Source organism: Sorex fumeus, unplaced genomic scaffold (assembly GCF_029834395.1).
Source record: "Sorex fumeus unplaced genomic scaffold, SorFum_2.1 ptg000129l, whole genome shotgun sequence".
Taxonomy (NCBI): Eukaryota; Metazoa; Chordata; class Mammalia; order Eulipotyphla; family Soricidae; genus Sorex; species Sorex fumeus.
The window spans coordinates 15,164,712-15,190,652 of record NW_026606186.1 but is presented as its reverse complement, the minus strand read 5'-3'; the positions used below and the strand labels follow the sequence as shown (position 1 = coordinate 15,190,652).

The 25,941-nt window shown below is 46.4% G+C and overlaps 1 protein-coding gene across 4 annotated transcripts in view; it reads right to left on the bottom strand.

Annotated features, from left to right (window-relative positions):
• ASTN2 (astrotactin 2) overlaps positions 1–25,941 on the bottom strand; it is a 1,072,177-nt gene that overhangs the window by 68,781 nt on the left and 977,455 nt on the right. For all 4 annotated transcript variants that reach the window (XM_056138490.1, XM_056138491.1, XM_056138492.1 and 1 more), the window contains one exon: positions 1,700–1,841. In XM_056138490.1, coding sequence (XP_055994465.1) covers positions 1,700–1,841 — 142 coding nt within the window. The remainder of the gene's footprint in view (positions 1–1,699; positions 1,842–25,941) is intronic.

Genomic DNA, 25,941 nt, shown 5'->3' with positions numbered 1-25,941 from the left:
AAGTCAAATGATGTCATTTGTTCAAAAGAACACTGTAATCTCCAGAAAAGTCATAATTTGCAGATAGAGAGAGGAATCGGGGGTGAGGCATGTTTGGGAGATGAGAGAGTCACAGATTATAGAGCAATTCCATAAAGTATGTTGATGGAAGACTCATTTTCAGACACTGTGAACAGGCACTTCTTGCTTAATTCTCACACAAGTCTAGGATTTAAGCTTTACCATGCATGTCTTATAGTGGCTCAAAGAGATAAGAAAACTTTTCTAAGTTTACATAACTAAAAATGTCAAAGGCATATTTGAATCCACTCACACCACCATTAATTTTTTATTTTTTAAAATTTTGGTTTTGGGGCTACACCCAGCAGTGCTCAGTGGTTTCTCTCTGTGATCATGGCACTAGCATTTATGCTATCTGGGGATACCCCTCTTTTAAAGTTGCATTTGCGTTTACATTCTGTAGCCCAAGAAATTCTCATAAAAATAACGTCTGGGTAAGTAAATGTGTTATTAATGAGTAAATGAAAGTGTGAATGATTGAAAAATGAATGATTAGGCAAATTCGTGATCATCTGTAAGAAATTATGGATAGATGGATGATGGCAAGGGTAAGAAGGGAGGGACAAAAGTCAGGATAGATTTAAGGATAGATACATGACTGAGTAAAAAGATGATCCCAGAGAGACAGTACAGTAGGTAGGGCAATTGCATTGCTTGTAGCTGACCTGGTTTCAATACCTGGTATCCCATATGGTTCCCCAAACATTTCCAGGAGCAATTCCTGACTGTAGAGCCAGAAGTAACCCCTGGGCATCACTGGGTGTCGCCCCCCACAAAAAAAGATGGGCATGTGAGTCACTGAGTAAAAAAAATGAGTTGAATACTTGTGAATAATGCTTACTTGATAACTATTTTAGTACTCTAGGTTGGCAGGAAGATTAGTCTATAATTTCATAATTAGACTATTCTTTAGAACTCTGTTATACTTTATGAGAGCTAAATGCAGATGTGATATTACTTATTGGGTCATGAGACAAAGATAAAATTAGCCCCCCCTTTTCTCTCTGAGATAAGCATACAAGTCTCAGAATTACTTCCTTTTGCATGTCCAGAAGTTTGGATGCAAAGATTCTAAAGTACACTATAAAGGAATTTCTCTGCTCCTATTAATGTTTGCCACAGTCCCCACAGAGGTAGTCCTTACCTTTGGCAAGTCCAGTACATAAACACCACTTGAAAGTTCCATCTTACAAAGTTTCCCTACTCCCCCAATCTCGGTATTGGTATCATGTTTGAGGGACTGGCTAGATCTGTGCATAATAGGTATATGTTTGTGTGTGATATGTCAACCTGATTTGTCAATCTGATACTATCCAGTAGAGACATCAAAAAGTTAAGAAAGGAACATTGGCCCAGGAATCCTTGTACCTGCCTTCCTTGCTAATGCCACTTTTCCTGTCGGGTTATGGATTCTTAGAAATGAATTTAAGTTGATGGTCTCTATGTACTATTTAGCACTAATCTTGTATTACCTGGTGACTCATCAGGACTCATCATCAGTAGATGCCTCTAAAACCTTCACCTCTCCAGGTGCGCATACAGGCAGGCCAGTCAGACATCTGGCTTAGGCAGATTAGTCATGCCTTCCCTCCCAGACTCTAGTCTGCATTACAACCCCCATGCATCCAACATATCTTACTTGTAGAGACCGTCGGGCTCCAGACACTTGAAGATGACGGAGTAGATACTGACTTCAGGGACCTCTCCATGGCTTCGACCCGCTGCTACACAAGATGTACCCAGGCCAGAGAGTAAGTCATCCGCAAAACTCAGGAATTCTCCTGGAGGGAGACAAAGAAAGATGAACTCCCCCGCTCAGGCCTTGGCAAGCAGAAAGTGGTGGAGTTCTCCAAACCCATCAAATTGTCTGGACACTATGATCAGAACAGTGACTGGACAAGACAAGCTCAGACTTATAAAAATGATGCAGAATAATGTTTAGGCCAGGTGAGTCTCTGACTACATGTAGACAGGATTCAAATTTTTCTTAACTGTTAAAATAGAATTTTAAAATACCAATCTTTTATAAAATAGTAGCTAAAGTTCAACGGTAATAAATCACTGTGGAATAAAATACATGAAAAGGCAATAGGCAGTGTGTGTGTGTGTGTGTGTGTGTGTGTGTGTGTGTTCCAAAGTAATCATTCTGACCTTGCTCCTATCACTAACTTACTAACTTCCCTTACCACCATGGACAGGGTCCTTCCTCTTAGTTATTCTGGTTTTGGGCCACACCTGGTGGTGCTCAAAGCTTACTCCTGATCATTACTCAGGGATCAATTCCTGGTGATGCTCGGGGACCATAAGGAGTGCTGGGGATCAAACCTAGGTTGGCTGCATGTTTAAGGCAAGAAAGTGCCCTACCCACTGTCCTATTGCTCCAGTGCCAGCTCCTTTCTTCTAATTTTATTTTCCTTCCGGCTATAAAGAGGGGATTGGATTAGAGATATACATTAGGTTTCATGAGATATGGCTGCTCTTGACTCTAGACTGGATCAATCCAGGTAGTGCTATGCTGAGACAATATGTCCAGCTAAGGAGATGGTTGGTTCATGATCAGGGACCTGGGACACAAAGGCCAGTGCATTAACAAGGGCCCCAAATTCTAGGACTTCCAAATTCTAAACAGTGAACTTAATCCAGCTGTTGGAATTTAAGACACTGAAGTTGCTAGAAACAGGGCTGAGAAAAGGAAGATGAACTGAAGACTAGAGTCTTCAGCTGAACATCTAGATTCTGGGCAGCTAGTCTCAGCTCCCTGAGGGATCTGAGAAGTGGGGGTACCACTTCTCCAGTCCTCACTATCTCAATCTGACTTTGTCTTCTGACATAAACAAAAAGTAGGTCCCAAAGTCTACTAGATGTAGAAGAGCAGGGTCCAAGACCTAATACCCAGTTCATAGTGCTATTTCTGAGTTTGGTGCATGAATAAATTAAGTGTTACTAGTAAGGCAGTAAGACAAATCTCTGCCTCATGGCTTAATTTTCTCTTCTGAAAAACAATGGTAGCAGAATAACTATTAATTATTTTTAAAACAGGTAAATAAAAACATACAGGAGCACAAAGATTAGGTTATGAGCATAAACACTGTTCTATTTTTGAAAGTAGCAAAATTTAGAAACAGCTAAATGTTCAACAATATTGGAAACAAATATCATTTATAGTTTGATGATGCAGTGGAATATTTTAAAGCCATTAAAAATAATTCTGTGGGAGAACACGATGTGATATGAAAGGACATTAGGGTGTTTTCTGATTAAAAAAAGGTTATACTATTACAGGGTAATTTGATTTAATCTGATTGCTAGTGAAAATCTTACACGTGTATTTATTTGTAAAGTGAGCACAGCAAATGCATAATAGTATCTTTTCTGAAAAATAGCATGAGTATTTCTTTTCCCTTGTATTTGCTAATTTCTCTTTTTTAAAATTCATCTACAGTGAACATGCATTGCTCTTGCAACAAAGGGAAAAAAATCAATAAAAAATAACTTAAAATAGAAAAAGTAAATGAGTCAGACTAAATGCCCTCTAAATTTCTTTCTAATTATAAAACTGGATGATTTAGAGAAAAAGGGGCTTGGGAGGCTTTTTGTTTTCTACAGTATGAAGTGAAATGAAACCTCCCAACCTTTGATTCCTTATTACACTTTATGGCTAAGATGGAGCACCTATCCTCTGTATCCTCAGTAAGAGGAGTGTGTCCCTCCAACAGTATCTTCCCTACTCAGGATTAAGTGCCATAGAACCAGTGTTATAGAACCATCACAGGAAAATCATAGTATCCCAGTGTCAAGATTGTGCCCACTGATACCACTTGATATTTCTCTACCAGGGACTGGGTTGGCAGAATAAGAAACTCAAACTACAGTAGGTCTGTCAGAGTTTCATCCTTCACTATCAAGTGCACCATTCTGAACTCTGGCCAGACAGAATAGCCTAGATGGCCCAGAAATCCAGGAGAGAAACAGAAGCTATGCGCCATAAGATCAGATAGATGGGTCGCACTCTCAGTGTCCAATATCATTGAAACCTTCTACAGTGAGTTGATAGTGTGAGTTCACTGACACAGAGGCATGAAGATAGGTCTCAAACAGGCCCATATGAGATGCACAACTCTATTTTTCATAGTTCAGCATGCCTATGAGAGTGAATTCTTTTCTAACCCTCTGTAGCAAGTCCTTTAAAAACTCCATGCCCCTGTTTTGCCACCTGTCACAAAAAGAGAAATGACTTTTTATGAGTTTGGAGTCTAGAAAGAAATCAAGTCTAGGAAGAAATTCTTTTTGGAGAACTGTGTGTCTTGCAGGAAAAAGAAAGGAAGGAAGGAAGGAAGGAAGGAAGGAAGGAAGGAAGGAAGGAAGGAAGGAAGGAAAAAGAAAGAAAGAAAATGAAGAGGAAAGGAAGCGCATTATTTTTCTTTTTGGGCCACACCCAGTGATGCTCAGGGGTTACTCCTGACTCTGCACTCAGGAATTACTCCTGGCAGTGCTCAGGGGACCATATTGGGATGCTGGGAATCAAACCCAGGTCAGTCACATGCAAGGCAAATGCCCTACTGACTATGCTATTGCTCCAGCCCCAGAAAGCCCATTTTCATCACTGGTTTTAGCCTTCCTTGTTTTTTCTTCAGGGCTCTGATGCCAGTTCCTTCCATAGGAAACTCGTTAACTGGCAATCTGTGTCTTCCAACTGGTACCAAAGCAGAGGCACACAGGAGAAGTTTTCAAGGCAAAGGGGAAGCAGAATTGGGCTCCACCTAGGATAGAGAGCGTGCCTTGTTCCACTTGGTTCTTGAGGACTCCAAGCATGGTTGCTTAGGCTTATTTTTTTTGCTCTGGGATCCATGTCTGTCTGCTTTTCAATTTGTTTCCAGATACCCATCAAAAGAGTTGGCTTTTCCTGAGGGGATTTAGGATACGGGAGGACTAGATTCATTGTCTTCAAGCCAAAAGATGGTTGACATTCATTTTCAAACAGGCATAACTTTCCAGATATTCCCCTGCATTTCATGCTTTTAGACCATGGATAAAAGTCCCATAAATATTCCAGGTCGGCAAGTTTGGCACATGGTTTGAAGGTTTATAGGTTCAACGGGAGAAATTAGATCATGTGGAATGTGTATAACAAGTGATTTTGAGAAGGATACTTAGCATTTAATTCTATTGGAGATGAAATACACACATTGACCTGCAAATCAAAAGCATTAAAAAGAAACTGGGGCCAGGGCTGGAGTGATAGCACAGTAGGTAGGGCATTTACCTTGCACGCAGCTGACTAGGGTTCGATTCCCAGCATCTCATATGGTCCCCCAAGCACCACCAGGAGTAATTCCTGAGTGCATGAGCCAGGAGTAAGCCCTGTGCGTTGCTGGGTGTGACCCAAAAAGAAAAAAAAAACAGAAAAAAGAAACTGGGGCCAGAGAGATAGTACAGCAGGCAAGGCATTGCCTTGCAAGTGGCCAATCAGGGTTTAATAACTGGTACTGATATGGTTCCCCAAGCACTGCCAGGACTGATCCTTGAGAATATAACCAGGAGTAAATCCTGAGCACTTCCGAGTATGCCCCCCTGCCCCCTCTTCCCAAAAATACAATTAGAAGAAGAAAACTGGGCCAGTGAGACAGATCAATAGGCTGAAAACAAGGCTTTGCATGCAGGCAGACTGAGTTCTGACTAAAATGATAACATCCCTGGGGTAAAGCTCAGGTTCATCCTGCAAAGAGGGAGGGGCAACACTGCAATTGAACCCAAATCCTCAAACTCCTAGACCCTATCTTTCTGTGTGAGTTCTACAGTCTTTCAGAGAAAGTGTGACTTGCAGAGAAAGTGGGACGATACTAAGAAAACATGCTTTCCTCATTCTGTTTCATTTGCGTTGGGATTAGTTCTTCTCTCACAGCATCAGGGGCTTGGGGGAAGGAGACAGTGAAAGAAACAGTCCCTGACCTTGCAGTTTGTAATCTGACAACAGGAAGGCTTGTTAAACATAAGAATAGGCCCATAAAGTACATCCTAAGGCTGCTTTTCTTGGCACTCCATCCAGTTCAGTGTAGCCTAGCTGAAGACAGGTGAATGAGGTAGACCCCTGTCTCCCGAGTCTTTCCTCACCTAGTCGACCAGGTGCTGCGGGATGACCTGGAGGTGGTCTGTGCAGAAATGCAAATGATTGTGATTTAACACAGGGATTGTGGTTCCACAGAACACCACGCTCTGCATCTAGCAGGGCTACAATTTAACGAATAGTAACACAGAACAGTGGTTAAGAGGTTGGGCTCAGATGCACACAGCAGAGGATTAAGTCCCAGTACACTCCCCACTTATAGTTTCCTGGCACTGATTCCTTGACTTTCTACACTGGCTTTTTCCCATGTCAAATGGCAATAATAACAGTAGCCAACTGACAAGGTTGTTGTCCATATCCTATGAAATAGTTTTCACCAAAAAATATATTAATTCTCACTAAAGAAAAATTACTGCTGTAACAGAGGAAAGACATGAGCATCTCTACATTGTGTGTGTGTGTATGTGTGTGTGTGTGTGTGTGTGTGTGTGTGTGTGTGTGTCTTTGAGGGTGGATGGACTCAACCAAGCAGTGCTCAAGAGACTCAGAGGCCATTTTTGGAGATACTCTCCCAGCTGGGTCAGATGATTCAATGCATGAGTCAGACAATGTGGTACTCCTTGAGCCAGGCAGTGCCAGGGGTCCCCAAAGGCATACCTGGTGGTGCTAGGGGTTGAGGAGGCCACATAGTGCTGGGGATTGAATTTTGGTTCCATGTGCCAGCAAGGCATGCACTTTTGAGCCCTGAGCTGCCTCCTCAGCCCCAGACCCTTTATGTTTGACCTGAACTGTCACTTTCCCAGATAGGCAGAACACCCAGAGGGGGTGTGAGGGGAAGAGTGACTTGGAAGACAAACTTGGTGTCTTGATATCTGGAGCCATCAAGATGCTTTCAACCATCTAAGAAGAAACACAGCTAAGAACGTCCTGTTCGCTGCCCTGTGCTCCTTCCTTTCAGAGCAACTTTATCATGCACGAAGCCCAGATGCATTTCCTAGGTATCTGCCCTGTACTGGGCACTGTGCTGGGAGCACAGTTACCCTGTGCCATCTTCCTGAATCTGAAACCTCTGAAAAAAATAGACACATCCCAGGCAAGATGGAAGGTGGGTGGTGGGGGGAGGGGGGCACCGAGGCTTCTTCTGAGCTTTCTGAGCTGTCAGACATTCTGAAAGCAGTTTGTAAGAAAACACACAGCTCCAGTGGACTGGGGATTAATTCTTCTCTATCCTCACTATCCTGTTATCATATTGGCTTCCGTTTGATTGGTCTTGTATGCAGATTGCCTTGGTTTTCTTTTTTGGTGGTGGGGGGCAACAATTAAAAAGCTTTATATAGGGCTGAAGCGATAGCACAGCAGGTAGTGCATTTGCCTTGCACGTGGCCAACCTGGGTTCGATTCCTCCATCCCTCTTGGAGAGCTCGGCAAGCTACTGAGAGTATCCCGCCCGCACGACAGAACCTGGCAAGCTCCCCATGGCATATTCAATATGCCAAAAACAATAACAGTTTTCACAATGGAGACATTACTGGTGCCCTCTTGAGCAAATCGATGAACACCAGGAGGACAGTGCCACAGTGCTAGTGCTGAAAATGTTTGGATCCTCTGGCCTGCCACAAGCCCTGCTAGAGTAAGTTCATCTTCCTCCCCGTTTGAGACACCATAGCGGATGCCTGGGGCAGTTCAGAATCTGGCCTGGCCCTCTTGCCTCCGAGCAGGCTGCCCTATAAAGTGTCACAGCCCTGTGCCACAGAGCCTGGCTCTGCCACTGCCCACCCAGCCCTGCCCAAGACGCCAACATTCTTTTTCTGTTTTCCTTTCCTTGAAGACAGATAGGAAGCTGGGAGTAGTCCCCATCCATCCCAGGAATGCGCCTGTTGCCCATTAGGGCTCTTCTGGGGCTGTAACCTGAGTGGGCTCGGCCAGACCCCTGCACATTTCCTCATTTGCTCCAATGTGAGTCTCACTCTCAGGAGCCACAGCACTGCCCCCCCCCACCCACCCACCCCCACCCCATCCCCTGACTTGGCTAATCCTTCGCACCCACAGAGCATGAGTTGCCCTTTCTGAGGACAACCTGGCCCGCTCCAGCGCAGATCCCTCCTTCCCTCCTTCCCTTAATCCAGCACCTCCTCTCCCCTCTTCCTCTCCTCCTCCCTCTCCCCTCACCCTCTCACTTCTGATTTGAGTTGAGGTCACAGTCAAAGCCAGCCACAAGAGCAAATTGAAAACAGGTTGGGAGAAAAGCAGCAAAGAAATTCTTCCAAGAGGGAGGGGGTTGGGAACAGTGAGTTATTTGGTGCAGGTGGGGAGGAAGATTCCCCAAGCAGGACTCCCCACTCTCTGAGGGTGGGGGGAGGGACTCAACCAACCTGCCCTGGGATGCAGAGGCCACCAAGGACCAGGCCCCTCTCTCACCTGCAATGATCTTTGCTATCCGGAAAGGACACAGTTCTCCTTTACCTGAGCAGGCACAGACTTGTTCTGAGCCTTGCTGGGATGACATGCATCCCTGCCATCCTCCCTGCATCAGTGAAGGGCAGTGCTTGACTCCTAAAGGTTGATGATCTTTACAAGGGCAGGATGCAGTAGGGAAGGGTTTTGAAACCAGGTGAACTCTACTGGACGGTGGATGAATGCCAAAGCTCCAAGAGACTGCTTTGGAAAGTAGAGGCTCTTCAGAGGATTGGGTGGGAAATCAGTGAGTGATATATGTGCAGTGTTACCCACAGGGTGGGTTTACCAGTTCTCATCTTATTTAACTTCTCTTTAACGTGTCTGAATGGCAAAATGTTTAGTGGTCAAAGTTAGGTACATTTTGGTACATTACATCATACTTAACTCTCTGTAACATTCTTGGGTCTTTACCTCTGCAAATGTAAGTAAATTTTAAAAAAAGAAATAAGGGAGGAAGCAGGCAGGAAGGAAGGGAGGGGAGGAAAGAAAGCAGAAGAGGAGGAAAGAAGGAAGGAAGGGAATAAGGAAGGAAAGCAAAGCTGGAAGATGGGACAGAGGGACAGAAATATCTATTTAGCTCTTAATGTATAGCATTAATGAGCCTAGACATTGAGCTTCTATATGACCCACCAATAGGGCTCCTGATAGGGGCCCCCAAACACAATGCAGAAATGCCATTTGTATTTCTATAGCACTATTCACAATAGCCATGATCTGAAAACAACCCAAGTGCCTGAGAACAAATGCATGGATAAAGAAGCTATGGTATATCTACACAATGGAACACTATGCAGTCGCTAGGAAAAATGAAGTAATGAAATTTGCTTATACACAGATGGACACAGAGAGTATCATGCTGAGTGAAATGAATCAGAGGTAGAGGGACAGGCATCGAATGATTGCACTTATTTGTGGAATATTAAAAAAAATAGTAATAGACTAATATCCTTAAACAGTAGAAACAAGGGCCAGGAGCACTGGTCCATGGTTGGAAGTCTGCCCCTGGGGGGTAGAGAAAATGCAATTAGGACAGAGAAGGGCCCACTAAATGACAATGATAGTTGGAAATGATCACTATGGACAAGAACTGAGTGCTGAAAATAGGTAAAGGGATATACATGATAACCTTTCAGTATCTGTATTGCAAAACACAATGCCTAAAAGAGGGGACAGAGAGAGAGAGAGAGAGAGAGAGAGAGAGAGAGAGAGAGAGAGAAAGGAGAAGAAATATATGCTGGTAAAAAGTTGGGTGTTGGAACATTGTATGACTGAAACCCAATCATGAACACTTTGTAACTGTGTATCAAATTAAAAAATAATAAAAATAAATTTTTACTAACATTGTCTTGATCAAACTTATGAACCAACCCTCTTGATTAATATTCCATGTCATCTAATACATTAGGTCAATTCTGCATTTCACAGAAGTACAGAATAAGTTAAGGAATATTTTTGCACTACACAACCCATAGAGGAATAGTAGTGATATAGCACAAACCTGGCTATTAAAGGATCTGAAGTCTGTGTTTTTCCTCCAGCCTGTCTACCCTTCAGCCATCAATTCTTCTGGGTGCCCAATGGTTTGTGTTTTGGTCGCTCTGTGTCCCCAGTCCCCATCATGGGATAGTCATGGGTTTCCGTGAACCTAAACTGCAACGATTCACCTGCATCTCTCCAGAACCAGCCCTTGGTTTGCCCCCTCTCTCTGGGCAGAGCCAAGAAGCTGCCTGAAGGGCTTCTTTAAAGGAGTGAGGATTCCCATGGCACAGGAGAGAAGGAGCTTCCAAAAAGCAAAATAAAATAAAATAAAATAAAATAAAATAAAATAAAACAAGGACTCTCAAAAAATGTGATGGTGTTCCAGCAAATCACAGCAGAGGGCTGGCATGTCCCAGGCATAAGGAGCCTCTGGCCATCCTCACACCAGCCCTCCAGCACACATCACATCTCTTGGTTTCATCTGCTCTACACTCCTACCAACAGCACCCCCATTACCCACTGGGAAACCATGCTCTCTCCGTCTTTGTCTCCATGACTCTGACAGGGCAAGGCCTCCTCCCTCTTCGAAAGCTGGGCATCAGTGACCAAAAGAGAGAGAGTGGGGGGGAGGGAGAGAGAGAGAGACAGAGAGAGAGACAGAGAGAGAGAGAGATGGAGGGGCCCAGGGGACTGGCTTACTGGTGAGAGTGTGCCTGGTCATTGTGAGGCCGAGGGTCCAATCTCTGATGCCAAGGATGGATCCGGGTTCTGCTGTCTGGAACCCCCAGTACTGCAACACTTTGTGTGATTTCCAGACCACCAGAGTCAAAAGTGGGCACTGTGGCCAGGTGTGGGAACCCATGTATGAGTACCATGGTGCCCCCCAGTAAGCACTGCAACTACAAGGGCCCTGAGCACCACCACTGAGGCTGTGATTCCAACAAGCACTGTGGCTAAGGGTGCAAATGTCACAGCCAAGCAAGTAGGTACAGGATCTCCCAAGCATCCCAACAAACAATAGCAATGCGGGGGGCTGGGGGGGGGGGAGGGGAGAAGACATTTTCCAAGGCCTAAGATAGAGAGAGGGAGAGATGGACAAGTGACTGGGGGTGGGCCAGTCGGATGAAGTCCTGGCTCCAAGACCAGGTCCTGGTGAAGTCATTTGAAGGCTTTCCGTCAGTCGTGTCCGAAAGCTAGACATACCCTTGAATATTTCAAACACATGACTCACGCTTCTCCCTCTGCTGCCAGAGCTAGTTTCCATTTGTTCTCTGTTACTTGCAACCGGGAGTCCTACCCGATGCAAAGCCTATGAGGTAGATTTTATGGTACCATTTCATAAGTGAAAAAAAAAAATTCACAGATCTTAAGCAAGTTGCCCAAGATCACACTCCCGTCTAAATAACAAGGCTGGAATTCAAACCCAGTGTGGTCAGACTCTAAAACCTGAGCCCTTTCCCATCATAAAACACTGCCTCAGGCAAGGGAGACAAAGTTTCTATTCTTCCACAAGAATTCACAAAGTTCTCCCAAAGTCCTGCTCCTCCTGGCCCTGTTCTGACCTCACCGCCTGAATATACTCTCTCTCTCTCTCTCTCTCACTTGCTCTCTCTCTCTCGCTTGCTCTCTCTCTCTTTCTCTCAGTTTTCTCCTCCTCCCCTACCCCAGAGCCTTTGCACCTGTAGCCCCTTGTCTTCTTGAGAGGGCTCCCCTAGACCTTCTCGTTCTCCAGGAGAGATGATGATGGGTCACTTTCTCCAGCGTCCCCACCTTCTTTAACTACATTTCCTGCCCACTTTCACTTTCCTTCATAAAGGACAGCAATCTCTCTCTTCTACTGTACATTTCTCTAGGGTCTGAAGCTTTAGGAAGAAGGAACACTGTTGTGTGTGTAATGCCTCACACAGCAGATACTCCATAAATGTCTATCTAGGCGAGGGAGGAATATATTGGGGTAGAGTCAACTGAGATGGGGGCTGGGGGCACACCAGGAAGAACACAGCCTGCAGGTAAGTTCCCTGGAAAGCAAAGTTAAAGAGCTAGGCTTGAAGCTAGAAGGATGGTTGGGTTGGGGGGAGCAGGGGATGCGGGGAGGGGGAGAGCAGGTAACTCCAGAAGTAGCCCTGTGGGAACGGAAGGAAGAAAGGAGGCAAAATCACTGCCAAGGCATCAGAGTGCATAGCAGTTCTTGGGCATACAACTGCATGAAGCAGGGCCCTTCTGAGAAGTAAGAAAGTGTCCCTGAGCTTGGTTTGACCGCCAGTCTGAGAGTGGAGGCACTTAGTTCCCCTTTCCCCGCTGCTTGATGGCCCAGTACCATGAATTTACCCAGACATTTTTTTCTTTTTGGGGTCACACCTGGTGATACACAGGGGTTACTCCTGGCTCATGCACTCAGGAATTACTCCTGGCAGTGCTCGGTGGACAATATGGGATGTTGGGAATCGAACCCGGGTAGACAGCATGCAAGGCAAACACCCTACCTGCTGTGCTATCGCTCCAGCCCCTACCCAGGCTTTTTAGGGGTGTTTGCTCACCTGGGTAGGGAGCTCCCTTCATCTTGCACAGCCCTGGGTCAGAAAGTCTGAGAACACGGGATCCCTATAAGCAAGGGGCGGGGGTGAAGGACTAAAACATCTAGGGGTCATAGATCAACTCCCCCCACCCTCTGCCATCCAGGCCTCTGTTGCAAACCCCCAACCTCTACTGTTGAGAAATTTAAGAGTCAAAGGAACCAAGATGCCTTTGTCCCTGGGGTTCAGGGCAGACCTGTGCCTTCTCCCTCATTGCTTGGTCCCCAACCCCCTGAGGAACAGCCTCCCAGGTGCCTGGGACTCGACTTGCCACCCAGACCTCACCATCCCCCGGCAGGGCTCACGGCTGTCAGGGAGCACGACAGACAGGGGCTGCTTTTCCCAGCGACCCACCAAAGAGTCCTGCAACTTATTAATCCAGAATTTAGTAATATTAACCTCAGCATTCATATGCGCTTGGCCCGCGGAGCCTGCCCTTTCCTACAGTTGGATTAATTAGGCCCATAAAAGCCCTCGTCATCCCCACCATCTCGGGGACAAATGATGCTAATGCATTTGGCTGGGGTGAGTATTGCTAACATGTGTGAGCAGCCTCCATCTGGGGACCCGATTTAGAAGGAGGATGTGTGTGTGGGGAGAGGGGGAAGGAAGGGCAAAGAAAAGCCAGCCACCCTCTCCCCATCCTGCCCTGCTGCTGCTTGAGGGACTAGCGAATGCCACTGACCCCCCTAAAGCACGCAGTCACCGGGGGCTTTTCCTTCCCATTCCTTTCCTTTTTCATGTTGCCTTCCAAGACGTTCCAGCACCGTGAGGTGGCAAGAACCCCAACTGCACAAAATGTGCTTCTCGTCCTCCCCAGCTCAGGGCCTCTTACACTTCCCACTGGGTCAGGGCTGGACACTTCATTCAGTGTCTCCCGCCCCCCCCCCCCCCCGCCCTTCCTTCACTTGAGCAACAACAAACAAAAGGAGGGGGGCGGAAACCTCATGTGCTGACGGTGGGCCCTCGTCGCCCCTCTGACCACAAATGTGATGAAACAGCCTGGAGTCTGGCCACCGGGCTGAGGCTGCTCAGCTCCCTCTGTCAAGAAGAGTGGAGAGGCTCCCAGCAGGGGGGTGACCTGGCCAGTCCTTGGCCGTGGCCCCATGTGTGGTCTCGTGGCTCCTACCAGAACAAGTGGTTTTCCCTCCGCCAAGAGCACTCCCTACCTACTCCATCTGGAGCGCTGGCGCCTTTATCTCTAATGAGAGTGAGGAAGAACTGAGTGTCTACACTGCCTGTGGGGCTCAGTGGGATACACTAAATGGATCCATCCACTTCAGAGCAGGTCACCCCTGGAAGGATATTCTGGGAAGAGCAGTCCACACAGACTTGTGCAAGATGGGGGAAAGCCAGATGGGTACTTCTGGAGTGGAGGAGAGGAGGAAGGGGTTGAGGGGTGTGTGAGGGGGTAGGAGTGTGAGAGGGTGTTTGATCCCCAAAATACACATCAGGGCACACAAAACATGACCTGAGGGCCAAGTGACAGACCCATTGATGATACTGAGGAAGTCCTAGGGACAGGAAAGGAGAATCTTGTTTAGGAAAAGAGGATGCTATGTGTCCAGAAGTGGGGATAGATCTTCCAGAGGGTTTCACAGAGATGTCCGTCCTAGGAAGCTTCTCTTATTTCAGTGGAAGTTCCCCCGTGCAGAGTCGGGACAGAACCTCCCAGGGTCTGTCCTCATTAGATAACCCTTGACTTTCTTTGGAGCAGACCAACAGCCTGGAGGTGCCCTGTGGGCTCCCTCACCTCTATGGTCTTGCTGGATAATTGAGATGCTCCCTTCATGACTTAAGGACATGCCACCATCTTGTTCCATCTCTGTCCAGGGCTGCTCACTAAAGATTCCTGGAATGATTCCAGGGAAGGGTGAAGCCAGAGAGGAGAGCAACTCTGACTTGACCCAGCATGTGTGGACACATCGCAACAACTCTCCCTCCCATTGTAGAGTAGACCAACATTTTTCCAGAAGCTTCTGTGGGCCACACCTTCCTTCAGTGTCACCACCAAGTCCTGGCTTCCCTTACTGTTTTTTCTGTTCCCTTCAATGTCTGCAGCCACTTCTGATACACCACAAACTGGGAAGATTTGGAGAAAGGGATCTGGACTGTCAGGTTTCCCACTTCAGCCCTGGGTCTGGATGTGCAGGACAAGCCTGGTCAGGAGCCCGCAGAACTTCCAGACCAGCTAGAAGAGGTGACCAGTGGGCTTCCCCTTCCCTGTTGGTCATGGGGAATTGTGTTGAAAAAGTCATCCCTGGCAGGCTGCAGATTTCACGTGACAGAGCACTGCACTCCAAATCAGGGCATGGGGAGGATATGAGCTGTGTCCCAGACTCTTATGGGCCCCACTGACAATCAGTCCACCCCTTTCTTCCAGACCCATGGTAACCACGACAGAGTTTCACCAGGGAGGGCCTTGCAGCAAACAGAATGTGACCCCTGATTCTTTCTACTCCTGATCCCCCTCAGGGAGGTGGGCACCAACCGCAAGTCTTAGCCAACTGGTCTAGTGGTTCAATCAATGCAGGGCTCTGAAGATGCAATGCTTCCGAGTCCTGCTGTGCTGGGGATTAGCTGGGTCACCCTGACCATGTGGAGTGTGGGGTAGCACAGGCCTCTCCATGCTCTGGGGACTATGTGGTGCCGGGAATAGTTACTATTGTACTCTTGCCTGGTACTTTGCTCCTTTGTTCTTAGCCTCTCCAGGCTCTCTGCTCAGCTGCCACCCCCTACCCCCAGATACACACACACACACACACACACACACACACACACACACACACACACACGGCAGTTTCCCTCCTGGGATATATTGCTTCCTGACCTCTCTCCAACCCTGGAATTGCTGCCCAGGCAGTTTCTCAATGGATTCTCTGCTTGTCCTGGCAGCCTTGGCCTTACAGTTCACAATGCACCACCCCACCTTCTCCTCCCAGTTAAACTTCACCAGGACATTGGGGCAGTGGTAGAAGAGAGGTGGAAATGAAAATCCCTAGTTCACAGAGGGGGATGCTGAGGCACAGGAAAGAACTGTGGGTCCAGAAAGGAAAGTGAGAGCTGCTGGATCAGGCAGTTCCTGATGCTTCTTCTAGGGTGTGAGCAGCCAGGCCAAGCGCTATGGTCTCCGCATTCAGACTGTGAGCAGAAGCACTGCAGAGGCAGTTTTCCAGATGCTGGCTAAGTATTCAGTGGGCACCCACTCTGACTGAGCACTCCACACTTTACTTGATTGAGACTAGCTTCATGGAGACCCCACTTATTAAGACAGCAGAGGAAAATCTCCTTCTGGGAGAGAAAAGTGATGGGACAGCCAGCATTGTCTTCAGTCCTAAGTTTTAATTCTAACTTTGCTAAATGATCTTTGAAGCAAGTAGCTTCATCTCTATAAAGCTTACTTGTTTTCATCTGTAAAACAGATGTGAACAATGTCTACCTCGACAAGATCAGTGAAATCAGATTGAGAATAATGTAGACATTGTGTGCAAACCACTTAGCACCATGCCTAGCACATGACGAACATTCAGTAAATGGAAGCCTTGCTGTTGTTATCACTGCTATTGTGAAACATGGAGTGGGGGTGGGGTGGGGGACACAGAAAGGAAAAATTCAGCAATCCAGGAAAAATGAACTATATTCATGAATTAGCAACTTTTGCCCCTCCTAAACCTGAACTGCACAAACTATGTGCCCAGAGATTAAAAACTGCTGAATGCCAAGCTTCCCTCCCTTTTCTAAATATAAACCTTAAAGTCTGCATTGAGAAGATAGTTGGGCTATCTCCTCTAGATAAGGAAGCCTCTGTTTGTGTTTCACCTTTTCCCAAAGTGAGCCCAGGCTTGAAACACAAATCTGACCAAGACCCTTCAGAGGTATTATTTAGTGAACCTGGAAGGAAGGATTGAAGGAGATTCAGAATCTACCTCATTCTTCCCCCCAGCTTCCCCTACCACAACCAATGACATTTCTTCTCTTTCTACTCTTGCCCTAGGCCCCACAGCAGTGATCCCTTGAAACATGTTTCTACAGTAATCGAAGCTAAGCCATGTGTTCTACTAGAGTAAGCAACTCTGCCTCTGCCATGTGAGGGAGAATGGCCTAAAATCTTTGGCTTCCTCAAATTCAATGCTCAAAGGAGAATATTCATCCTGGGAACATGCTAGCAAATCTTTGGGAAGAGGCGGAATCAGAAGATGACAGAAAGAGGTAGATTTCCAATGAAAAGGAAAACAAGACATTGATGAAGAAGGAAATTAGAAGGAACAGAAAGAGTCTGGGAGGGAAAAAAACAGACAGGACACACTTGGAGAGACTGAAGTAGAAATATGTGGCAATACAGAGAAACACAGAAAGAAAAGATCACGAGGAGTCAGAGAAACAGATATTGATGGAGATCAAAATTGAGAGAAGTGGAGGAAACTAAAATTAAGAAATAGGGAGGTAGGGGTAAGGAAGGAAGGAGGAAGGAAAAGAGAAAAGGAAGAAGGAATGATTGAAAAGGGAGGGAGGGAGGGGAAAGAAGGGTAGTGAGGGAGGAATGAAGAAAGAAAGAAAGGAAGAAAGGATGGATGGAAGAAGGAAGGAAGGAAGGAAGGAAGGAAGGAAGGAAGGAAGGAAGGAGAAAGGATGTTAAGAAGGAAGGAGATATATCCCAGAGAGCAAAAAGTATAGTCAAAGCGACATCTGCACTTGTTTGTTCATTGCAGCACTGTTTACAATAGCCAGAATCTGGAAAAAAGCTGAGTGCCCGAGAACAGATGACTGGTTAAAGAAACTTCGGTACATCTACACAGTAGAGTACGATGTAGCTATTAAAAAAGATGAAGTCATGAAATTTACATACAAGTGGTATTACATGGAAAGTATCATGCTAAGCAAAATGAGTCAGAAAGAGAGGTACAGACATGGAAAGATTGCATGCATCTGGGGAACATAAAGTAACAAAATAGGAGACTAACATCCAACAATAGCCAAGATAAGTACCAGGAGGTTCACTCCATGGCTTGGAGGCCAGCCATACATGCTGGGGGAAAAGGGAGCTCAGATAGAGAAGGGAGCACCAAATAAAGGGTGTTGGGAGGATCCTTCCAGGATGGGAAATGCATACTGAAAGTAGACTATAGACCAAACATGATTGCCACTGAATGCCTCTTTTACAAACCACAGCACCCAAAAGGAGAGAGAAAACAAAAGGGAATGCCCTGCCACAGAGGCAGAATGAAATGGGGTGGGGGGTTGGGGGTGGTAGGGATACTGGGACCAGTGGTGGTAGAGAATGGGCACTGGTGGAGGGATGGGTACTCGATCATCCTGTAACTGAAACCCAAGAACAAAAATTTGTAAGTCTACAACCGTACCTCATGGTGTTTCACTGATAAAAATTGTTTTAAAAAAAGAAGGAAGAAGAAAGGGGAGGAGAAAAGGAAGAAGGAAGGAAAGGAGCTCAGAGGGAAGTAGGAGGCAAGGGAGGGAGGGAGGGAGGGAGGGAAGAAAGGTGGGAGGGAGGGAGGGAAGGAGGAAGGGAGAAAAGAAGGAAGAAAAGCAGGGAAGGAAGGAAAGAATAAAGCAAGGAAGGAAGGAAGGAAGGAAGGAAGGAAGGAAGGAAGGAAGGAAGGAAGGAAGGAAGGAAGGAAGGACAGACTCTTTAAAACAAAATAAGATAAAATCACAACAAAAGAAAGTAGCAGAGACAAGCAGCAATGCAAAGCACAGGCGAGCTGGGCATGTGCCCTGTACATAGCAGATGGAGACCAAGGCCCATGCCTAACTGGCATATCACATATCCATGGCCTGGCCAAGAGCAGACATGACTCTTTCCTTCCATTCTCCATGGACCTGTTCATAGCTGTCACAGATGAGATGACCCTGGGCCTGTCTGTGGGTGCTGTTCCCTTCTCTCTGCGGCACTAACTCTCTGTTGATGCTCAGAGGCCAGAACCCCTACCTCCTGCCCCCATTATGGATGCCCAAAAGCATTTGACCAGAGCAGCTCCTGAGAATTTTGGTCCTACCCCTTCCAGGGTAGGTAGCAAAGCAGGGAGAGGTAGTAACATCTGCTTCCAACCCTGCCCTCTTACCATGCCTCCTACACACATACAGATCTCTCACTCACTGCTAAAATCACCCCCTTGCTGTCCCACTTACACAAACATTTTCCTTTAAATAGAGAAGGGGAAACAAGTTCTCTCTTCAATTCACAATGAAAGCTATAAAAAGGGTTTGTAAGCTTGGAAAGTTGGGCTGGTCAGTTTTTCCTACTGTTTAATACATGCCTTAGGTTACACTGAGTGAGTAAACATGGTTTATAAGCTTCTAATTCATACCTAGCCCTGAGAGGTTACAGTTTAACATATGTGCGTGTTAGGTGAAGTAATTTTATTTCACAGTTGTCTTTAAAAACATATCCACATGTAAAATGTGTATACATATAAAGTATTGTATAGCACACATAAAATATATATGTGGATATAGACATAAACTCTATGTATATATAGGAATATATACATACACACATACAAAATTTGTGTAAGCGTAGGTGTGCATGCCTGTAGGTATCAGTAAGACCTCAGATATATACATATATACCACTCATTAGGGTTGGCAACACTCTTTCTCTCCCTCCCTCTCCCCCCTTACTAATTTGATCCTCACAATGACCCTGGCAGTGAGACAGGGTGGAATATCAACTTACTGCAGGTCACTGGGGTTCAAGCACTGGCTCTGAGAACCCCATTTCACAGGAAAGTTCACCTTTCCGCACTCATGTGAACCAATGTCATAAATCAGGTCAGGCTGTGCCCACTTCTGAACCTGCCTAGGGGAAACTGAGGTCCTACTGCCCCTCAGCTTCCTGTTATGAACTGGAAGACCTAAGAGTCACTATGTGCCTACATGGCAGTTCTGGGAAAAACAGGGCAGTGTACCCCATGCAGCATCAAGGCTAATAGTGGTACTCCAGGTCAGTAGTCACCTGTCCAGGTCTTGAAAACATGGCTGCTGCTTCAAGGACAAAGTTTGAGGTCAAACACTGTGCATTGCATAAAGTCCATAAAACCTTAAAACGATGTTGGGATACTGATTTTCATGTACCCAGAAGGTTTGAAGTGGGTATTTCAATTCTGCTGTTCTGGCACAGCTTGATTTTTGATTTCAGCATTTTTGATGATTCACCATTTATATTCCTGGAGTAGCTAGTGAGGGCAAGGTGGAAGATGGGAGGAATGCTGGGTGCTAGAGAGAGAGCTGGGCCGGGGTCACCAGGAAGTCCCCAGAGAGGAGACTCTGTGAACCCATCCTCCAGATGGCTCTCTTCATCAACAACTTTAAGGTGACTCAAGGCAGAGATAACTACAGGACCAGCAGCCCCAGAACAAGAAGACAGAGATATGCTCTGTTCTCCGTCTTGGTAGTTGGCAAGAGCAGGCCTCCCTCTGCACCCTGCTGGAGGCTGGAGCCTGGGCCCTTCATGATAGACCAGCATGCCAGGACGCTCTTTCCTATTGTGTCTGTGAAAAATTTCAGTCCTCTTCAGAGCCCATGGAGGAGGGATTGGACCAGCTCCCCTTTTCTCGTAAAATTCAGGTTCTGGTCTGTGTGACTTTGGATAAGTCACCACATCTCTGCAGCTCTTGACATGGTTGACTCTAAATTTGGAAACACAGCTCTTGGAGGGCTGGAGAGACCCACCCCATGAAATCTCAACCATGGCACCGTTCTGGGTATGAATGCTCCCATTATTACCGTCATCTTTAAGAGGAGAAAGTTGGGCAGACATGCACACAGTGGTTAGAGATATAGCCTAGCCTTCCAGGCCACGGCAGGTGTGAGCCATATATAGGTGCCTGATAAATCCTAGTGACTCCTTTTCTGTCTGTTAGACTTCATGTGAAATAACTTCTCTTCCTAGACACCATCCACCAAGTTTGATCTCTCAGACGACCTTTCTGACCCCCTCTTATGCCCTCAATTTTTTTTTCCTTTTTGGTTCACACCTGCCAACTCTACCAACATCTGTGTATGCACCCTGCTTTTCCTTTCAAGCAAGTAATGCTCTGATGGTCCCGTTATTTTACCCACCTCTCCCTACTCCATAGACAAGCTATATTTGTTTCATTTGGCTTCCTGAATAGGATCTGGGAATCCTTTATGATTCTATGATTTTATGAATATCTTTACTTGTAGCTTTTCATAGAACCCCCAGTGTAGGGAAGTCATCAGATGGATACCCATTTTCCACACAATTATTGAGGCATTCTGGGGGGAAGCCCCTTCTTCAAGGCTCTTGGGCTGGGAAATGATAGTGGTGTGGCCAGCACATAGAGTTCTTCGTGAAAATTCTCCCCGCTTATCACCAGGCCCTCAGTCCTTTTCCTATATATCCCTTCCCCTCCGAGACTCCAGGAGCATATGTTCCTTGGAATCCCTCTGCTCAGGCGAGGAGCCTCAGGAGATGGGGTGGTGAAGAGTGAATCTATGGTCTCCACCCAGACCTGCATCTTTCTAGGCCCATGCTGTGGACAAGCAGACGTTTGGCCTTTGGCTGGGAGTGGGCAGCTTGGCACCCATGGTCCAGAGCAGCCAGCAGCAACCGAGCAGCGGAAGTGTCTGGGAGCACATTGGGAGGATGTGGGAAGAGGGCAGGGAGGGACGGCTGCAGTCAAGGCAGGAGCCAGACAGGGGAAGCTCAATTACACTTTAGGAGCAATTTCCCCTCTCTGAAGAGGTGAGGACTGCGCTTCATGGCCCCGAGCCTTCCACTAGGCGCCTGAGGATGGCCAAGTCCTGGAGGGGAGGGAGGCACTCCCTGGCTTTTCTGCTCCCTGGAGAGAAAAGTAAGCTGGACTTGGGCTTGGGCTGTGCTCTGACTTCCGTTCTGACTCACCTGCCATCTCTGAACCTTGGTCCTCTTGTCTATGAAACCCTTTGTGGGGGGCAGAGGGGAGGGACTGAGACAAACTCAGGGATAGTTTGGAGAGATGGTGTGAAGAACAACATGGGCCAGAGCTTGGGTGCCTGATAAGAGCCAGTCGTGGTACTGGCTGCTTTAGACCTGTGACCGCTTTAATCCTCACATTGGCATAAGCATGAGCCTTTTGCTGCTGGTGAAAGAGAGGTGTGAGGTCAATGGTCATGTCGCAACACATTGACGGTAAACAGCAGTTAGGAGAAGAAGTATCCAGTCTCCTAATAATCCACCTCTGTTGGCCCTGCAGCAATAGCAGCAATAGTGCAGGGTCTCTGCAGGCAGACCTGGTGACACAGGTATGGCCACATCTCCGGAGCATGCTCCTGGGAGCTCTGGTTTGAGTCCGTCAGGTCTGCAATTTGCAGTTCCCCAGCACTGCAGACAGTTTATGTTTGAACTATAGTCAGGCATGTGTGTGAGCACTATCAGAAGTAGTATGAACCCCCCGCGCCTCCTTTCCCCTCCACACATATTACCAGCAGCATCAAGAGCCACTGCTAAAACAAAATGTGAGCACCAAAGCTTAGACGTGTGACTTCTGGCAAGCAGCATATGTCGGGAACAAAGCACCACACACACACACACATACACACATCAATGAAGGCCAGGACAGTAACTTGTGTGTCTCAACCAAGAGAACACCACAACTAAAGAGGCACAAATCTCGGTGAGCACCCTAGTTGAGTATGTGAGCACCAAGCAAAGGAAAATGCACACGCATCACAGCCAGCTGCGTGGACAAACCTGTCATCTCAACAACAATGGGAAGGTGATGGAGGGAATGGAAAATAAAGAATTTGGGACTAGAGCAACAGTATTTGACTTGCACACAGCTGAACTGGGTTTAAATCTTGGCATGTCCAAGGACTGATCCTCGATGCCCTTTTAGGAGTGATCCCTGAGCACTGCCGGGTATGGCCAAAAACCAGAAAAATATATTTAGATTTTTAAAAAAATTTACTCATCTTCCTCCGGGTAATTTTAGGGCACTGCACTATCACCTGAAACTCTCAGAGTCAGAACCTGGTTCTTACTGAGTGACAATTCTCCTATACTACCAGGGGATATTTCTTCAGTGCACTGAGAATGGGCAACTATAAGACCATCACAGTGCAGGGAGATACTGGGCCTAGCAGTGCAGATATATGGATTCATGGAAATAAGGTGCTACTTGAGTCCAGCATGCTGGGAATCAGCAGAGTGGAAAGTGGTGATGTAGGGATCCAATTTCGGGCTTTGTGCATTTCAGACATGTGTTCCAGAAGTTTGAACTGTCTCCCAAGCTGAAATCAGTAACAGTTACAAGAAGTAAAAGAAGGCAGTGTGATAGCAAAGCAAAAGAGAGAACTCTCTATCTAAGGAAGATGCAGAAGCTCAAACTTGCTCTAGAGATGATTTCATTTTCCTCTAGAGATGATTGACACTTTAAGGTGGAAAGCCTGGAGCAAAAGGAAAAGGTGATTTTTTAAAAAGAATCAAAAGAATAAGAATGCCTATTTCCCCCAAGAAAACCAACAAAAAGCAGGGGCCACCTGCAGAACAGACTCAGGCTGTAATGGTGGCATTTTATTTGGGAACAGGATACGGAATCCCCAAGAGCGTTCATCTCCTGGGCTTTAAAGCTGAAGATCATCATCCCACTGTTACAGGATTGGGAGGCCTGGATTGTCTGATGTGTGCATTTGCAGTCTTTCTCAAGCTTTTCCCAACCGCTGCCTTCTCTTGACTTTGTTTCCTTCCCGTGACCCTCTAATTGATGGTTGACTGTCTCGCCTTGTACTCTGGCCCTCCACATTCATGGTTTTTCACCTGTGGTCACTTTGGAGAGAAAAAAACTCCTGGTTGAGTAATACTGGTCCAGAAGAATACTAATAGTCTTCAGCTCAAGAAGGTCCAGGGTATAGGGAGAGAGGCTCTGAGGATAGAGCCAGCAGGCACTTCTGTTTAGCTCGGCCTCTGACAAGCAGCTTCAAATATTGTTTTCTCAAGTCCTAATTCGCTAAACCAAGCAGTTCACGGGCCTGACTTCACAAATTATTGCTTCGCTGTTTCAAAAGCCTCCCATAACCAGAACCAGCCCTCCAAGAGGCAGGCGGAGCTGGAGCAGAGTTCCTCCAGGAAAACATTGTCTGAGGGGTTGTGCATGCAGGGAAGATATTTTTTGGGTCAACCCTCACTGGATTTTTAGCAAGGAGAGAAGGACCAAAATGGAAGAAAGGAAAGAAAAGAAGATACCACATGACTTAGATTTGAACTGAGATCTGCCTTCCTCTAAAGCTCAGGCCCACACTAGACTCAATCTCCTGTTTAATGGACAGAATATTCCTGACAGGACTACTGTGGTAACAGAAACAAAAGCAATGGTTTTGGGTGAAGAAAGATGGTGACTCTAGTTTTTTAAGACATTGGCAAATGTCTCCATTCCTCTCCGAACCAGAGCAGGAAGAATGCCTTCGTTGATTTTGCTGTAGTCTTGCCTAGGAGGCGCGATGTTGTGAAACACAACGAAATTGCCTGGGCGGCAAGAGAGCGCTTGAAACACAGGGCTTTACTATGTGAACCAGAGATCTGAGCCGCCACGGGGAAAATGTTTCCATGGGAAAATGTGGTCAGAGTTCCCTTCCGTGCAGAGGTGCCAGGAACACCTTTCCCTTGCAGCCTTTTGCTGATTTCTATGAGGCCACATGGTGTCATGGAAGGAGTGCTATATTTAGAGCTAGACGTCAGGAGTTCCAGTCCCAGTTTTTCTGCTCTATTAGAAGGATGATCCTTCAACTCTCTGAGTCTCAGTTTCTTTAACTGTCAAACAGACATGAAAACTCGTGTGTGTGTGTGTGTGTGTGTGTGTGTGTATGTATGTGTGTGTGTGTGTATGCATGTGAGCTTCAAAGAAAAAATTAATATTTGCAGGCTTGGTAGGAAAACTGGAAAGCTTTAAGTAGTTACTCACTCTCTGATCTGTTAGTGAGTGTGCCCAGCCATCGAATGTCTACAGAAAAGCAGGACTCACCTCTCAGTGCTTCAGGGACAAGCACCAGTCCTCTCCCAGAACTGTCTAGGAGATGGTCTATTGCCCTCTCTAAGGAACCCAGCTATGTTTGCTCCAAAGCTTTCATTTCCACAAAAGAGCTTCAAGATAAAGAGGATCCAAAGTACCACAAATGTCATCCAAGATTTGGTTCATGCTTCTGACTGGGACTTGCCCGATACAGTGAAGGGTTCAGGATAAGAAGGTATGGCCATAAAGGTCACAGAGCACAGTGGGGACAACTGACTTCCCAGATCCATGGGTGGGGTTCCCAAACTGCTCTTCTCTGTTCATCCTGAAAACCTAAGTACCAGGGAATATTCAACCTCTGCAGCCTCTGGGGAGTATGTTAATAAATCAAATATCAGATGAAAAGCCATATCCAAAAAATGAGCTATCTTCTCTACCATGGATCCTTGAATTTCAATGATGGCAACAATCTAAGGCAGTGAGCACAAGAGAATTATTAAAGCACATCAGAGGCAATTAACAGCAGTAAAAAATAAAATGGACAAATAGCTCACCCTAGAATAACAGAACTTTAAGCTTGGTAGGTCTTTTCTCACATGGATACTTTTTTTTCCCACTATGAGGCTTTCACATTTACAGATTAAGTCACCAGGGAAAGTGGGGGCCACTACACAGGACCTGAGCATCCATGGATTATTTGAATCTATACTGTGGGCTCAGGGGTCTCCATAGATTCTAAAGGATGACGGTAGTCATCTGTTGGGGAGCCAAAGTTATGTACAGATCTTTGATGGTGTGGCACTCAGCACTGCTAAGTGCCTGATGAAATATCAGCTGCAGTCAGCCCTCTGTGTGCCAAGGGAGGCTGCCTGCCCTTTCATTCTGCAAAGTACTTACCACACTGAAGTTATCCTGCTCAAAGGCCCTTCATTCCTTACCATGGGACTTAGAAAATGTCCCTTCTCTAAGGAATGGTCCAAAAATACACAGTTCCAACCATTCTTCTAAGACCTGCTCTCACCAGCATCAAGCCCACCCTCAGGAATCACCTCCAAACAATGACCCTCTGGAGTCACCTCCGAAGCCCACAATAGCTGTGCTATTCCCTCCATTTGTTAGGAAACCTCCTGCCACCCCTTTGTGCATCATCAGCACCATCTCTTCTTCCTAGTTACCTCCAAGATCCAACTCCCAAATCATCTCCCCTAACCCCTTGACCCACAGTTTTCTCCATCCTTTCTCTAATCCTTAACTGACCTCTGTGATTAGCTGCTACTTTCACTCACACTAACACCAATACATCTGAAGATCCAGGTTTTCCTATGTCCCCCTGGAACTCCTA